This window comes from Pygocentrus nattereri, chromosome 29, assembly GCF_015220715.1.
Source record: "Pygocentrus nattereri isolate fPygNat1 chromosome 29, fPygNat1.pri, whole genome shotgun sequence".
Lineage (NCBI taxonomy): Eukaryota > Metazoa > Chordata > Actinopteri > Characiformes > Serrasalmidae > Pygocentrus > Pygocentrus nattereri.
The window spans coordinates 6220991-6236265 of record NC_051239.1 but is presented as its reverse complement, the minus strand read 5'-3'; the positions used below and the strand labels follow the sequence as shown (position 1 = coordinate 6236265).

The following is a 15275-nucleotide window of genomic DNA, read 5'->3' as shown; positions in this document are numbered from 1 at the left end:
TAAATCTGTATGTAAGGGTCTCTGTATGTAAGGGTCAAATCTCTGTATGTAAGGGTCAAGGCCAGAAACTGGTATTTGCTGGCCGTGATCTTTGGGCCCTCAGGCGGAACTGCATTAAAACCAGACATGATTCTGTAGTGGAAAGTCACTGCATGGGCTCAGAAACACTTAAAATCACTGACTATAAAGCAGTTTAGTGCTGCATCCAAAAATACCAGTTAAAACTCTAAAACACAAAGAAGAAATCATATATAAATGGGATCCAGAAATGCTGCCACCTTCTCTGGGCCCAGGCCTATACAAAATGGACTGAGGCACAGTGGAGAAGTGTCCTGTGGTCCGAAATTCAACATCTGAAATTCTTTTAGGTAATCCAATTTTTTTTTAAGATGCGATGTGGCCTTCAAATTCAAAATCGGCATATATTTTTCAAAAAACAATAACACCTCTCAATTTAAACATTTGATTTTTTTTTGGTACAGCATCCCAAATTCTTGGAAAAGAACACAGTTTTACAGTTAGTAGCTCTTTGTTGCCGTCTTTTAGTTAAATGAATATGCTGCTCTGCTGATGTGGCCCTGATGTAACCTTGATTTTTTTTCCCCCCCTGCACACACACACACACACACACACACACACACACACACACACACACACACACACACACACACACACTCCTACGTGTGCCTACTCAGAAGCAGGCACGTACCAGAACACTCAAATATGTACACACACTCTCACTCACCGGCAGCCGATGGTGGTCTGCAGCAGGGTGGTGATGCCCACACAGAAGAAGATGGTGCCGATAAGCTGGCTCGTCGCCCACTGGTCAAATCCCACACACATGGCCTCAGCCAACAGGAAGGGCACAGCGATGGTCCCGCTGAAGCAAGTCAGGTAGTGCTGGAGGGACACACAGTTAAAGACACCAGTGTGAGCGATTCTGAGCAGACAGGTGTTAAAATTCATCAATTAATGAAACATTAATGAACATTATTCTACTCTAAATCACAAAATATCATAAGTCATCAAAAAAAAAAAGCTTTTATTAGAAAACATAAAAGCTGAACTTTTGGTTACTGAGGTTGACATGCAGTCATACACAAGCACACTGACACACCCCACAAAGACAGGAAAACAGGTTAGAATGTGTGAGAGAAGTAGAAGAGTGAGCGAACAAGAAAACACAGATACATTCATTCAGTAGTCAGAAGCAAATTCAGGGACAGTGTGTCAGGCTTGTGGTTGTCTGTTCTGACTGCGTTCCGACTTTATAGTAAAATCAGAAAAGAACAGACTGACCTACTAATTAAAATTTGTTGTTACAAATTCTGAGGTTTAGGTTCAGAACATTGTTACTACATACATGCTGTATATATTTAAAACCTAAGGACCATATCATCATCATCATCATCATCATCATTACATATAGCAGTGGTCACCAACCCTTTTAAAATCTAACTTCCTGCACGTTTTACCTCCAACTTAAATCTAACACTCTTCATGCAACTAAAAGGACGTCTGAAGGAAAAATACTGGCTGAAGCTGAAGTCTGCAGGAAGGCAGATCTCTACGTGCTGGTGACCTACAAATTGGCATATAGGTTAATTAATTTTTAATTAATGGTTGTTTGCAGTCTAATAATATATAGTGCTTTTACTGGTACCAACTAACTTATTGCAGAGATTAAATCAGTTAAAAACAATGTACAATTTGCTAATGTGTGTAAATATGTGTGTGAGTGTGTGTGTGTATATATATATATATATATATATATATATATATATATATATATATATATATATATGGTCTGGAATTACTTTGGAAAAAAAAATTTCATTGACTTAATAAAAATCTTAATGCATTATCTTGATTGCAATGCACAATATCTAGATAATAATGATTGTAATATTTCCCAAATGTACATGTCATATGTATATAATTAAGTGTCTACATGTAAAAATAAAACATATGTATTATATTTAAGTATCTATGTTAAATGGCCCATATATATATATATATATATATATATATATATATATATATATATATATATATATATATATATATATATACACATACATACACACACACACACACACACACACACACACACACACGCTTATATGTTGTTTTACAGAGGTAATTATACAAAAATATATCAGGTCAATTATTAGGAACTTATTATTACATACAGGTGATGATATATACTCCATATACATTCGGGGCACAGGTTTGCCCTCACATCCCATCAGTCTTTCAAAAATGGGTGTGTGTGTGTGTGTGTGTGTGTGTGTGTGTGTGTGTGTGTGTGTGTCTCTATGGTATGTAGCCCTGGCAGTACTAAGGCCATCACACAGATAATGCTTATTTACAGACACGGTGTCCTTAAAGTCTTCAGCCATCTGCAGCAGGCCTGTGTGAGTCTATCAGATGTGTCTGAGTGTAATGTAGCGTCCGAGGATGCTGTGTGTTTGTACCTGTAATCCCAGGAACACACACAGATACCAGGGCGGAGTGTCTTCTATGGTGTAGATCATGTCCATTCTGCGGGCATCTGAGCTCTCTGTACTGTCCACTGTGTCCGACAAGGAGCACTAAAACAGAGAAAACACAAAAAAGAGTCAGGCGGAGGCTGCGGCTTTTTCATGGCTGCTGTTTCTATGGTAGCCACTCCTGATTCAGCCACAAAACGCACAGTACTCCAAACTAGTCAGTACACAACAACAAACAACACAGGGCGAGGAAGCCACTTAAAGCGAGGAAAACTTCTGTGCCTGGGGGGATATAATAATAATAATAATAATAATAATAATAATAATAATAATAATAATAATAATAATAATAAAACAAAAAACACACACAAAAAGAAGCATTTTCTGCTTCTCCTCATCCAACTAACTGTCCCTAAAACCTTGCTGTGTATCTCAGTTTAGTGCAAATTTCCTACCTTACTTTTTCTTTCTCTAAAGTCAGCTTTTCATTCACCAGTTACTTTCTGCCCAGCGAATGAGAAGCTGCCTTGTAAAAAATAGAACGTTTAAAGACATTTTACAAGAAATTGCTCTACTTTTGCGGAAGTTTCCTGACAGAGATGCGAGAGAACCTATAGTACCTACAGCTGAGCTAAAGATTAAAGCAGAGCAAAGTAAGTCTGCGTTTTCGCTTATATTATTATTATTAGCCCATACTAGTACATTAGCATATACTGAGTCATATTTAGAGCCACAATGGTAAAATGGACAAAATGGCTCTGCTTAACATTTGGGTACCCAACCCTAGGGGCTCAGAGTAAAGGTAGGGATAGTGACAGTCCTTTAAGCGTCTGTTTACTCTGATTGGCCGTTTTCAAATAACGTTTGGTCCAGAATTGTGTGATTCTTAGAGAGTGTCTCAGAGGTAATCAGCAGTGAGATTCATTTTTAGGATATTGTAAGTCAATAAATCTCATTACAGTTTCATTTAAAGTAATTAGTCATTTGTAATGATTACATGTGAGATTTTTTTAGTAAACCTCATATCTAGCAAAATGTTAGCCCTGCTTGTGCTCGCTGTGGAACCCATCCAGCAGATTGTTCCCTTAATAATTTGGTTCTGCATTAAGCTGGACAGATTCTGGGCAGCTTTCTTCAATACAACGCCTGCAGTCCTTCAATATTAAAGCTGAATCCTTGTCCACTGTTGGTCATTTTGGTGTATCCGCTGATCCTCCTGTAAGCCATACGATATGCGAGCAGGAGAAGAATTTATCATCCTCGCCTGCTTGGTTACAAGTCCTGGCTACAAGAAACTACATTCACTCAAAGAGAGGATTCATAGGCGTGTCTATTTGTTTGTTGACAACTGTAACACACTGGGCAACAAATAAACAATAATAAAAAAAAACTTTCATGTGTGTGTGGAGAAAAAGGAATTCTACAATTCTCAGTGCTTTACAAACTTACTGGCCCAAGCATAGAGCCCTGTGGAACCCCAATACAGTTGAGTGCTGCTGGTCAAAGTCAGCATGTATATGTTAATGTGTATAATTGTGTTTTATATATATTGTGCTCAGCCTCATACCAGAAACACAGATAAAGGGTCTACAAGTTAGGACTCTACAAGGACTCTCTTGAGCGCCCCCTCTGGTGAAGTACCACCGCCTATGGGGATTTCACCTCAATAACTCTGACGTGTCCCAGATACATGCATCAACACAACAATGAGTCGATAAAGATGATGCACACTGTAGTGAGTATACTCCGGCTCCCAGGTTTAGGAGATTATACTACTATCAATTTATGCTCAGAAATCAGATAAAGACAAATACATGACTCTAAATAATAAACAATACCCTTTTCAGCAAGTACACTGGGGAAAGAAAGAACAGAAAAGAAAACGTAGAGAAGTACCGAGAAAAAAAGAAATGAAATGAAAACAAGGCTTCAAGCACCACAGCGTTCACAACCCATTAACCTTGTTTCTCTCTCTCTCACAGTAAAAGTGCAGAGTCATAATGACAAGGAAGTGGTTGATATTCAGAGACAAGAGGAGGATTAAAGAGGGGTCAGAGCAAAATATAAACTCATACCAAACCCAGAGAGAAAGAGAGAGAGAGAGGGAGAGAGAGAGAGGGAGAGAGGGAGAGAAAGAGAGAGAGAGAGAGAGAGGGTGAGTGAGAGAGGGGGAGAGAGAGAGAGTGAGAGAGAGAGAGGGAGGGGGAGAGAGAGAGAGAGAGAGAGAGAGAGAGAGAGAGAGAGAGAGAGAGAGAGAGAGAGAGAGAGAGAGAGAGAGAGAGAGAGGGAGAGGGAGAGGGAGAGGGAGAGGGAGAGGGAGAGGGAGAGGGAGAGGGAGAGGGAGAGGGAGAGAGAGAGAGAGAGGGAGAGGGAGAGGGAGAGGGAGAGGGAGAGGGAGAGAGAGAGAGAGAGGGAGAGGGAGAGGGAGAGGGAGAGAGAGAGAGAGAGAGAGAGAGAGAGAGAGAGAGAGGGAGGGAGAGAGAGAGAGAGAGAGAGAGAGAGAGAGAGAGAGGGAGAGAGAGAGGGAGGGAGAGAGAGGGAGGGAGGGAGAGAGAGAGAGGGAGAGAGAGGGAGAGAGAGGGAGAGAGAGAGAGAGGAAAAAAAGAGAGAGAGAGGGAGAGGGAGAGAGAGGGAGAGGGAGAGGGAGAGGGAGAGGGAGAGGGAGAGGGAGAGGGAGAGAGAGAGAGAGAGAGAGAGAGAGAGAGAGAGAGAGAGAGAGAGAGAGAGAGAGAGAGAGAGAGAGAGAGAGAGAGAGAGAGGCCCACCACCCAAATAGTACCTGCTCTGTGAGGGTCCATGGGGGTCCTGACCACTGAAGAACAGGGTAACAGAGTATCAGAGAAACAGATGGACTACAGTCTGTAACTGTAGAACTACAAAGTGCAGCTATACAGTAAGTGGAGCTGATAAAAATGGACAATGAGTGTAGAAACGAGGAGGTGGTCATGATGTTGGGCCTGATGAGTGTGTGTTATGCGTGTTGCCGGGTTCATCACAGACTCAGGGAAAATGTCAGAAAACACTGACGTGCAGTAACTCAGACTCATTGCTGTGGTGTGTGTGGTAAGTAGGTGATTAAGCCTGATGGAGGAACTGTTTATAATAATATATAAATATATAGTGATGGGTAAACACCTGAACGGCTTACCTTATCTGTGGCCTGGCGCTCTTTAGTGTAGATGGCCATGAGCTCCGTGTCCTCTGTGTCCTGATCTCCAGGAGCTGGAGCCCCCCCGTTAACCACCACCTAACACACACACACACACACACAGACACACAGACACACAGACACACACACACACAGACACACACGTCATTAGGTCTCTGCTATAAAAAAATAAAGAATATCAAATTATTAGAGTTACCTGTGATCATAAACTGTACAAGCCTGCGCAGTAACATTAGTAATCATGCTCAATTCTTTACACTTCATCTCCTTCCAGGCCACATTTAGTGTCCAGTTTAGTGTTTAGTGGTCAGTCAGACACGTCTATCCTTATCCACTCAGACATCTCCCATTTACTCCCTTTTCATTAAGAGTGGAAGGTCAGTTCTGCTCACATACACTGTTACTAAAGCAGTATGAGGATAGGACTGATTTAACATGGGAGGTGCAATATAATTACATCACACGTGAGTGTTTATTAACGATTCACACGGGATCATTTAATAATGCTAATAAATAAATAAATGCAAATTATAGGAGTAGTTCACTTTGTAGCACAGGATTAATATAATCTGGGTTAGTTCTACGGTTTAAAGCACAGGATTAATATAGTCCGGGTTATTTCTACTGCTTATAGCACCGGATTAATATAGTCTGGGTTATTTCTACTGTTTATAACACAGGATTAATATAATCTGGGCTATTTCTACTTCTTTTAGCACAAGATTAATATAGTCTGGGTTGTTTCTACTGTTTATAGCACAGGATTAATATAACCTGGGTTATTACTACTGTTTGCTTTATAGCACAGGACTAATATAAGCCAATATAATCTCGGTCCTTTGCTCTAAAGTGAACGGCAGAATAACCTGGTTATTTCTACCATTCACTTTATAGCACAGAATAAATATAATCTGGGTTATTTCTTCTTTTCAATTTATAGCACATGACTAATATAGTCTGGGTTATTTCTGCTGGTTAATTTCTAGTGCAGGATTAATATAATCTGAGTTACTCCTACTATTCACTTTATAGCACAGTATAAATACAACCTGGGTTATTTCTGCTGTTCATATTATAGAACAGGATTAATATTTGTGGAAGTTTTGTGGAAACTACAAAATGGCAAAAAAGAGTAACTTTGGTGTCAATTTTGGGTTTTGTAAATTTAATAAATCTGGACTTAATAAATCTAAAATCTGTACAAGTCTGGACTTTGTTTCACTGTTTATAGCTTTCATGTATTAAATCTACAGTTTGTTGTTTATAACTTGTATAGTTCATATCTTACGGTTCTGATCACTACTTTTCACGCCACTTCATAGTCTTTTGTTTTGGAATAATGTTAATATTTCTCTGGGCCAAACACACCTGTGCAGTTTTAAAGGATTTAATAACCTGTAAATCAAAATATATTTTAGAATATAAAAGATACAATTGTTTTCTATCTTGACATCAGAAGTGAAACTTCCATCAAACTTAAAAATATGTATATCAGCACAAACTGACAAAAGCCCGTTTTAAAAGTTATGCTTATAAAATTGGTGGTTCTGATTCTAAAATCCAGCTGACGGCCGACATCAACTGAATTCTTTGTTAATGCACAAAGTTATAAAAGACCGTTGTGCTGTTTGTGGTACAATTTCTGTTGCTTAGCAACCACAGTCTACTTTTAAACTACATTGTTTGGCAAGAGAATTGTTTGCTACAATTATCTGCTTTGTGTGAGGCTAACACACATTAATCTGTGGTAAAGTCACTGTAATGCACGTCCTTTCATGGCTTCCCGCTTTATCTAAAGCTATCTGACCATATAATTAAGCCACAATCCACTTGTGAAACAAATAAACAAATAACAGATTCCAATTGTCCTGCCGTTCGCTGCAGATCAAGCAGAAAACCATCAGTAATTACAGGTTACAGGTAGAGGTGGACTCTAATAAAGTAAGGAGTCATAATTCAGCCAGAACGCGATGTGGAGCAGAAACCACGAGCCAAAAAGTTCTCCTGGAGCGGTGAAGTCGAGCAAGGAAACGGACGAGGGGGAAAAGCCTGAGGCTGAGGAATGTGAGAGCGAGAGTTCAGCTGAGGTCGAGGAAACCATCAGGCACGATTACGAAATGAGATTAAGACAGAAATGAGGCAAAAACGCCAAAACGACAGAATTAAGAAGAAAGAAAAAAAAATCTGAATGAGAGATTAAAAGCAGGTGTTTCTAAACTGGAGAAACGGTTCTGTAGCTGACTAAACACAGTCGTATGCAAAAGTTTGGGCACCCCAGGTTTAAGTACTTTTGTTAAGAAAAAAAAAAAAAAATTTAAATGTAAAAAATAATTAAAAAAATAATTAAAAAAAAACAAAAAAACCCATACATCTCTACAGAGACACTTTTCAATGCATAAATTCAAATTATTTGCTGAATTCAACATTGAGAAAAAGAAAAATGTGGCTCCTCCAAAAAAAAAAAAAAAAAATATATATAGAATTTTGCACTAAAATCAGCAGAAAATCATCATATTTAAAGTGTGTTCTCTGTAGAGGGTGAGTTCAATTATTTTCCTGCAATAAAACAAAAGAAACAACAAGATTTGCAATTTGACCAGGAGTGTTTTCACTTTTGCATATGACTGTATTAGGACTACATAAAGCGCATCAACGTAGTGCTGAGTGTTAGGCTACGTTCACATTACCAGGCTGAAGTGGCACAAATCCGACGTTACGACTCAGGTCGGATGTTTTCAGGGCTGTGTGGACCCAAATCTGACCTTTTCAATTCCGACCTGAGCCACTTTCATATGTGGTCCTAGACCGGCTACGTATCCGATCCGCGACCTTAAATGTGACGATCAGATCAGAATTAATGCGCTTTGCCATCATTCATCATTCAGTTACCATGGCAGCAGCGCCAAACAGAAGTTAAAGCCCGTTAAAGCAACACTCAGCTTTTTCTCCTCCGCTAACCATTTCAGGTTCCCATCACCGCCACTGTGAACAATACTGACTACGTTCCTCTAGAACCGAGCATTTCAAATCCGCTCTGAATGACAGTGGACATTTTAACCGTTTAATTATGTACAAACTTTGAAAATTTGGTGTAATTCCCCTTCACTTTGCCTTTCACTTCATGAAATCACAAGCAAATGCTGAGGCGCGGAGAGATTAGTACATCCTGCCCGCATATTTGGTCCGTTTCCCTTTTACATAACCCTGATCTGGGTCACGACACAGTTCTGACTCATGAGCAAAGGAAGCAAATCCGTCTCACTCAGGCTGACCGGCAAATTAAAACCCAGATGCACAGACTACACAATGTCTAACAAACTGGGCAGATTTCATATCAGGAAACTTCAATGACCATTTATTGTTGTACAAACACACAATATTCATCTTCACGCAACCGGATATGCTGATATAGTGGCTGTGTACTGATTTACTGCAGGTGAACTCGCTGACCCTACAGACTGATTCTTATTTGCACATGTAAACAATGCTTTTAAATGCAATTTGTTTAAAGAGGTTTCTTTGCATGATGTGATGCCGGACTGCTCACAGCCAACCAGACCCACGCTGGGGTTTAAAGTAGGGCTGTCGAAGTTCACGAGTTAAAGGGAAACTCCACCGATAAAACAATGTCAGGCACCAGGCTGCGTATTCACAACCATTTCAGGTAGTAACTTTCTGTGATGGAGCTTTTAAAGGTGGACGTCTGGTTCCTATCACCACCACTGTGAACAATCCTGACTCTGTATGTTTCTCTAGAAGAGAGCGTTTCACCGCGAACCGCTCTGAACGACAGCTGGCACTTAACCAATTACTGGTGTAATTTTACTGGTGAAATCATAAGTAAAGGCTGAGGTGCTGGGACATTGGTCCAATTCCCTTTTACAGATTGGGCTAAATTACAAAATCATTGAGTGGTTTGGATGTGAAGCGCGCCTCTAGAGTCAGAACTGTCCACCACTGTAGTCCAAACGTCAAACATTTCCTGGCTCTAAAAGCCACATCCCATTAAGTTATTCCACAAAACGGGTGTGAACGCGTTGCTTGATACCCGAGACGCTGTTTTGTGATAGTTTTGACCATAAGCATATTTTTAGTATAAACTTTTACTCCAGGATCACTTCTGTGTTTCCCATCAAAAACTATTGCTGAACGGATATTGATGCGCGAAAGCTGCGTGTTGATGCAGTTGTAGTCCGTTTCCCAATCGTCGGAGATCCATATCGACTTGAACCTGAATACACAAGAGTCGCAGTGGCTTGAAGAAGACAGAGCCAACGCAGAGCAGCCCAGAGGGAATGGAAACTGGTGGCGTCAACAACAAACTACCTGCTCTGACCACCAGTTCATGCGGTCGAATAGCGAGGCAGTTTATTATTATTATTATTTTATCGCGTGGCCCACTTTAGACAGTCTGTAAGCTAATGGCTAACGTGTGCTAGCGACAGCTAATTGGTTTCACTCACAAACGTTTCTTACCTTGATTCCAGTTTCTGTGGTGGAAAATACAACAGAGAGAATTTCTCTAACAGTCGGTATTTGAAGAAATACGCTTTGCATCCCCCAAATGATTTCATTAGCACCCAAACCTTTGAATGATTAAGTCATTTTGCAAAATTGGTGGAGTTCCCCTTTATCAGGCTAATAAGATCGATCATTCATCTTTTAAGGCCATTGTTGCACTTTTTTAATAATGTGTACAGGCGCTGGGAGAACTGCTCAGCGTGCTGGTACTGAACTACTGAAATCACTATTCAGCCACTTCTTACATTTCATCACAGCAAGAGGGTGAAAATATACAGAGACACGACTCAAACTGTCAAACGTCATCTCAATTTTTAACAAAGTTTTGCTAATATTCAAAACGGAGTCAGCAGCTTTTATGGCTACTCAAATATCAAATTGAGTCAGAAAGCACATCCCTAGTTTTGACCTCACAGGTAGAGTTCTAGCTCACGGGTGGACTCACGGGAATGGGGTAGAAGTTGGCGCTGTGCTTGTTCCCCTCCTCATATTTGCCTGGCTCTGCGGTGGAGTCCATGGATTTGCAGGAGGTGTTCTTCCCCACGCCCATTCCTCCTCTCCACTCCTCCTCCTGGACACTCCTCCTCCACACGCTCACTCACTCGGAAAAGACCCACTGACACTCCACTCTTCAGCAGCCTTACATGGTCCAGTGGTCAGCCAGCAAGCTCATCTGCAGAAAACAGACATGAACGTCATCGGAGAACTTTATGTACTTTGGGCGAATGAGTGAAAAATAAACGAATGCCGGAAACATAAGTTTGAGGTGTGAGTCAGAGTCGAGTCTCCAGTCTGCGTCCCAAGTCATGTCCCGTGTCTCTGATGTACAAGTCCGAGGCAAGTCATTAAGGTGCAAATCTCAAGCCTTTGAGGTGCAAGTCTGAGTGGAGTCTCTGAGATGTGAATCAGAGTCAAGTCTAGAGTCTTTGAGGTGCAAGCCCAGGTCAAGTCTCCAGTCTCTGACGTGCAAGTCGGAGTTGAGTCTCGAATCTTTGAGATGCGAGTCTAAGTCAAGTCTCAAGTCTCTGAGGTGCGAGTCCAAGTCAAGTCTCGAGTCTCTGAGTCTGAGTCAAGTCACTGAGGTACATGTCCATGTTTCAAGAGCCAAGTCTCAAGTCTTTGCGACTCTGAGTCAAGTTTTAACAAAACTGTGTCTGACTCCCACCTCAGCGATATAAAGAATTTACTCAGACTCGCCCCTCAGGAAGCCGGCCTGTTGTTCTAACTTGCAAAGCTCTGAAAAAATAAATACGAATCGATGAGTCATAAAAAAAAAAAAACGTCTGCAAGTGTCTTGATGTTATATGTTACATTGATGTTGCATTGATGTCACACTGATGTCACACTGATGATATCGCACTGATGCTGTTGCACTCGTTGTTACACTGATGATGTTATCAGACTGATGCTGTTGCACTGATGTATTCTTACTGTTGCCCACCTTTACTCAGCGGACTAAAACACAACGAAACTAATGCATTTCTTCACTGATTCATTACTAATAACTGGTCTTATAAAGCACTAAACTAAGGACAGCGATTTACAGTGACCGGCTGAATTACTCAGGCATTAGAGGCTTTAACGTCCACACTCTGCATAAAGGTAAAGCACTTTCACTAGCGCTGCATTCATTTGGGGCTCAAGGAGGAACATTCAATTGGACGGATTCAAACGTCACACAGAACAGCTTCTGGGAAAACAGTCAGTCATCTGTCACCATTACCCACAATTCCACTCCAGTCAATACATCCAATCAAATTAGAGCAAGAAAACTAACGCTCGAGGCAGAAGAAGCTCAGAAAGAGAGAAGAGGAGGAAAGCTGAGGGAGAGTTAGTGAAGATAAAGAGAACGAGGGAGGAAACAGAAAAGATTACGGCAAGATAAAAAGCGAGAGAGAGAGAGAGAGAGAGAGAGAGAGAGAGAGAGAGAGAGAGAGAGAGAGAGAGAAAACGGTAAAGAACATAAGAGGTAGAAAGAGAAGGGTAGAGAGAAACAGAGAAACAAAAGGAAGAAAGACAGGTAGAGAAAGAGGTAGAGAATGTAAGTGGTAAAAAAGAGGTAAAGATAAGGTAACGAGAGAGAGAGAGAGAGAGAGAGAGAGAGAGAGAGAGAGAGAGAGAGAGAGAGAGAGAGAGAGAGAAGAAAGACAGGTAGAGAAAGAGGTAGAGAATGTAAGTGGTAAAAAAGGGGTAAAGATAAGGTAACGAGAGAGAGAGAGAGAGAGAGAGAGAGAGAGAGAGAGAGAGAGAGAGAGAGAGAGAAAGAAAGAAAGACAGGTAGAGAAAGAAGTAGAGAATGTGAGATGTAGAAAAAGAAAGGTTGAGTGAGTGAGTGAGTGAGTGAGTGAGCGAGCGAGCGAGCGAGCGAGCGAGCGGCTGAAGGTCAGAAGGCATAATGACAGTGGGCTGTTGTCGTTTGTTTGGAGCCATGTCACGTCCTGTTTACTTTTCCCATAACCCCTCCTTGCTGACCCCTCGACAGCCACACCGCTGATGTAAGCTGACCACCCTCACTCAGCTCCCATCCAAACTCGGGGTCTCTGGCTCTGCGCTGGCGAAACAGCAGAACCCTGACCTTTGCCTCGAATTTCTGTTCTGTCCACGTCCTGCTCCATCAGCCCTCGGCCTGCTGACACCACGGTCAGCAGAAGATGTCCAAGTAGAGGACTTTGGAGAGTGTCCACGTGAACTGAGCCAGGATTCATTTGGAACATTCAGTTGCTTAACCCAGGAAATATTTGCCAATGTCCTCAAACCCAAAACCCAAAAAACACATAAAAAAATTAAAAAAAAACAAAGCCAGACAAATTCAGACCACCTCAGAATCAAACAGCTACGCTTCCATGGCAACCGGCCTCCAGGCAATAAGCCTGGATTAACTCAATATCTGCAAAAAGCAAGAGACAATGCTTCAAATGTGGCCTGCGCAAAAGTTACTGCGCATTTCATATTTAGAGTTTTAGTTTCGGCCCCGTGCGGTAAACTGTGTTAAAACGTTTGCTGCCTATAGAGGAACTTATTTTCACATCCAAACATCCAAAGTGACCAGGGCCATTCAAACTTTCGACTCCACATACAGACATCTGTAAAAACAACATCCAGCTGTGTGAGAGAATAATGTTATCCTTCATCGGTAAACAGCCCGAGGACGAGAGCGTGTGTGTGTCAGACTGTGTTAGCATTACATCAGTACATGCTGTCACTGCTGAACTGAGGACCAGAGATAAACAGCTTTAGGCTTCATGCTGTGTGTGTACTTGGTTATTTTCACTCAGAAGCCCACTCGGCTACACAAACGACAGCCACACACGGTTCAAAACACGGCTCTAGGCTACCGGTCGAGCTCAGGCTGACCTGACTGAACAGGTTTTTTTTTTTTTTTTTTAAATACCTGGTAATAATATGTAGAAAAACCAAACCTGCAGGATTCATCAAGACCCCACCTGCACCTGGGCAACTGAGACACGGCTGACATTGCTTCTTTACTTTACGATGGGAGATACTAGGCTAAACACTGCTAACAAGCGCTGGACTTGGACGGTCACTCGAAAAAAGAAAAAATAAACCAATAGGAATCACCCAAAAAGACTTTCAATAAATACATCCTCCATTAACTTCCACTGAAAGTGGAGATCTTTTAGTCTCTCTTGTAAGTTGCAACAGTATATATACTGAATACACACACACACACACACACACACACACACACACACACACAGATCAGGCATAACATTATGTAGTTCTACAGTTAGAGACTGTAGTCCATCTGTTTCTCTGATACTCTGTTACCCTGTTCTTCAGTGGTCAGGACCCCCATGGACCCTCACAGAGCAGGTACTATTTGGGTGGTGGATCATTCTCAGCACTGCAGTAGCACTGACGTGGTGGTGTTGTGTTAGTGGGAGTGGATCAGACAGCAGTGCTGCTGGAGTTTTTAAACACTGTGTCCACTCACTGTCCACTCTATTAGACACTCCTACCTTGTCGGTCCACCTTGTAGATGTAAAGTCAGAGACGACAGCTCATCTGCTGCTGCACAGTTTGTGCTGGTCATCCTCTAGTCCTTCATCAGTGGTCACAGGACGGTGCCCACAGGACGCTGTTGGCTGGATATTTTTGGTTGGTGGACTGTTCTCAGTCCTGCAGCGACACTGAGGTGTTTAAAATCTCCAGCAGCACTGCTGTGTCTGATCCACTCAGACCAGCACAACACACACTAACACCTCCACCACTACATCAGTGTTACTGCAGTGCTGAGAATGACCCACCACCCAAATAGTACCTGCTCTGTGAGGGTCCATGAGGGTCCTGACCACTGAAGTACAGGGTAACAGAGTATCAGAGAAACAGATGGACTACAGTCTGTAACTGTAGAACTACACAGTGCAGCTATACAGTAAGTGGAGCTGATAAGATGGACAATGAGTGTAGAAACAAGGAGGTGGTCATGATGTTGTGCCTCTGTGTATATTTACAAGATTCTTAGGCCTATAGTGAAATCACATATTAGGAGGAGAAATGACAAAAACAGCCTGTTTATCTGTGCAGGATAAAGATACTTTGGAAAATGGTCGCTTAAAGAGAATGATGAATATCTTGGTTGCATAAACCCCACAAAATGATGCAAAAATGATGCAAAAATAAAGAGCAGGCAATCTTGCTTTTGTGGTGTCGGCCACTGTCTGACACCCTGTCACCTACACAGACGTACATCACACCGAGAAGCACGTCACAGTGCTTAAACAGTAGCAACAGCCATCCTAAAGTGGGAATTCTGATCCTTCTAATGACAGTTTCGTAGCTCAGCCCACTTTACACTGGTGCTGCACCCTCAGCCATAATCCTCCATGGCTCTGCCAGGGCCTCTGATAACTCCACTGAACCTGATGAACCTCACGGTAATGTTTAATCTGCACTGCCACTTGTCAGCCCGTCTGAACCTCCTGGGTTTTCACTAGCTGTGAAAACTAGGAGCACTTGTGAAGTTGTGAAAATCATTCCTTTTATGAGAGGAAAGTACATATAAACGTACTGTATCAATGCAGCATAATCTAACACATCCCTCAAGTTTTATGAGCTAATTTGAGCAG

General features: G+C 41.7%; 1 protein-coding gene across 2 annotated transcripts in view; it reads right to left on the bottom strand.

Annotated features, from left to right (window-relative positions):
- slc23a2 (solute carrier family 23 member 2) overlaps positions 1 to 15275 on the bottom strand; it is a 71373-nt gene that overhangs the window by 27962 nt on the left and 28136 nt on the right. Inside the window, exons 2-6 of one of the 2 annotated variants that reach the window (XM_017719932.2) lie at positions 10631 to 10858; positions 5644 to 5742; positions 5275 to 5307; positions 2481 to 2597; positions 746 to 903 (exon numbers count right to left, since the gene is read on the bottom strand). In XM_017719932.2, the coding sequence (XP_017575421.1) occupies positions 746 to 903; positions 2481 to 2597; positions 5275 to 5307; positions 5644 to 5742; positions 10631 to 10735 (512 nt within the window). In that variant the 5' untranslated portion in view covers positions 10736 to 10858. The remainder of the gene's footprint in view (positions 1 to 745; positions 904 to 2480; positions 2598 to 5274; positions 5308 to 5643; positions 5743 to 10630; positions 10859 to 15275) is intronic. The other variant, XM_017719933.2, reaches the window with a different exon arrangement.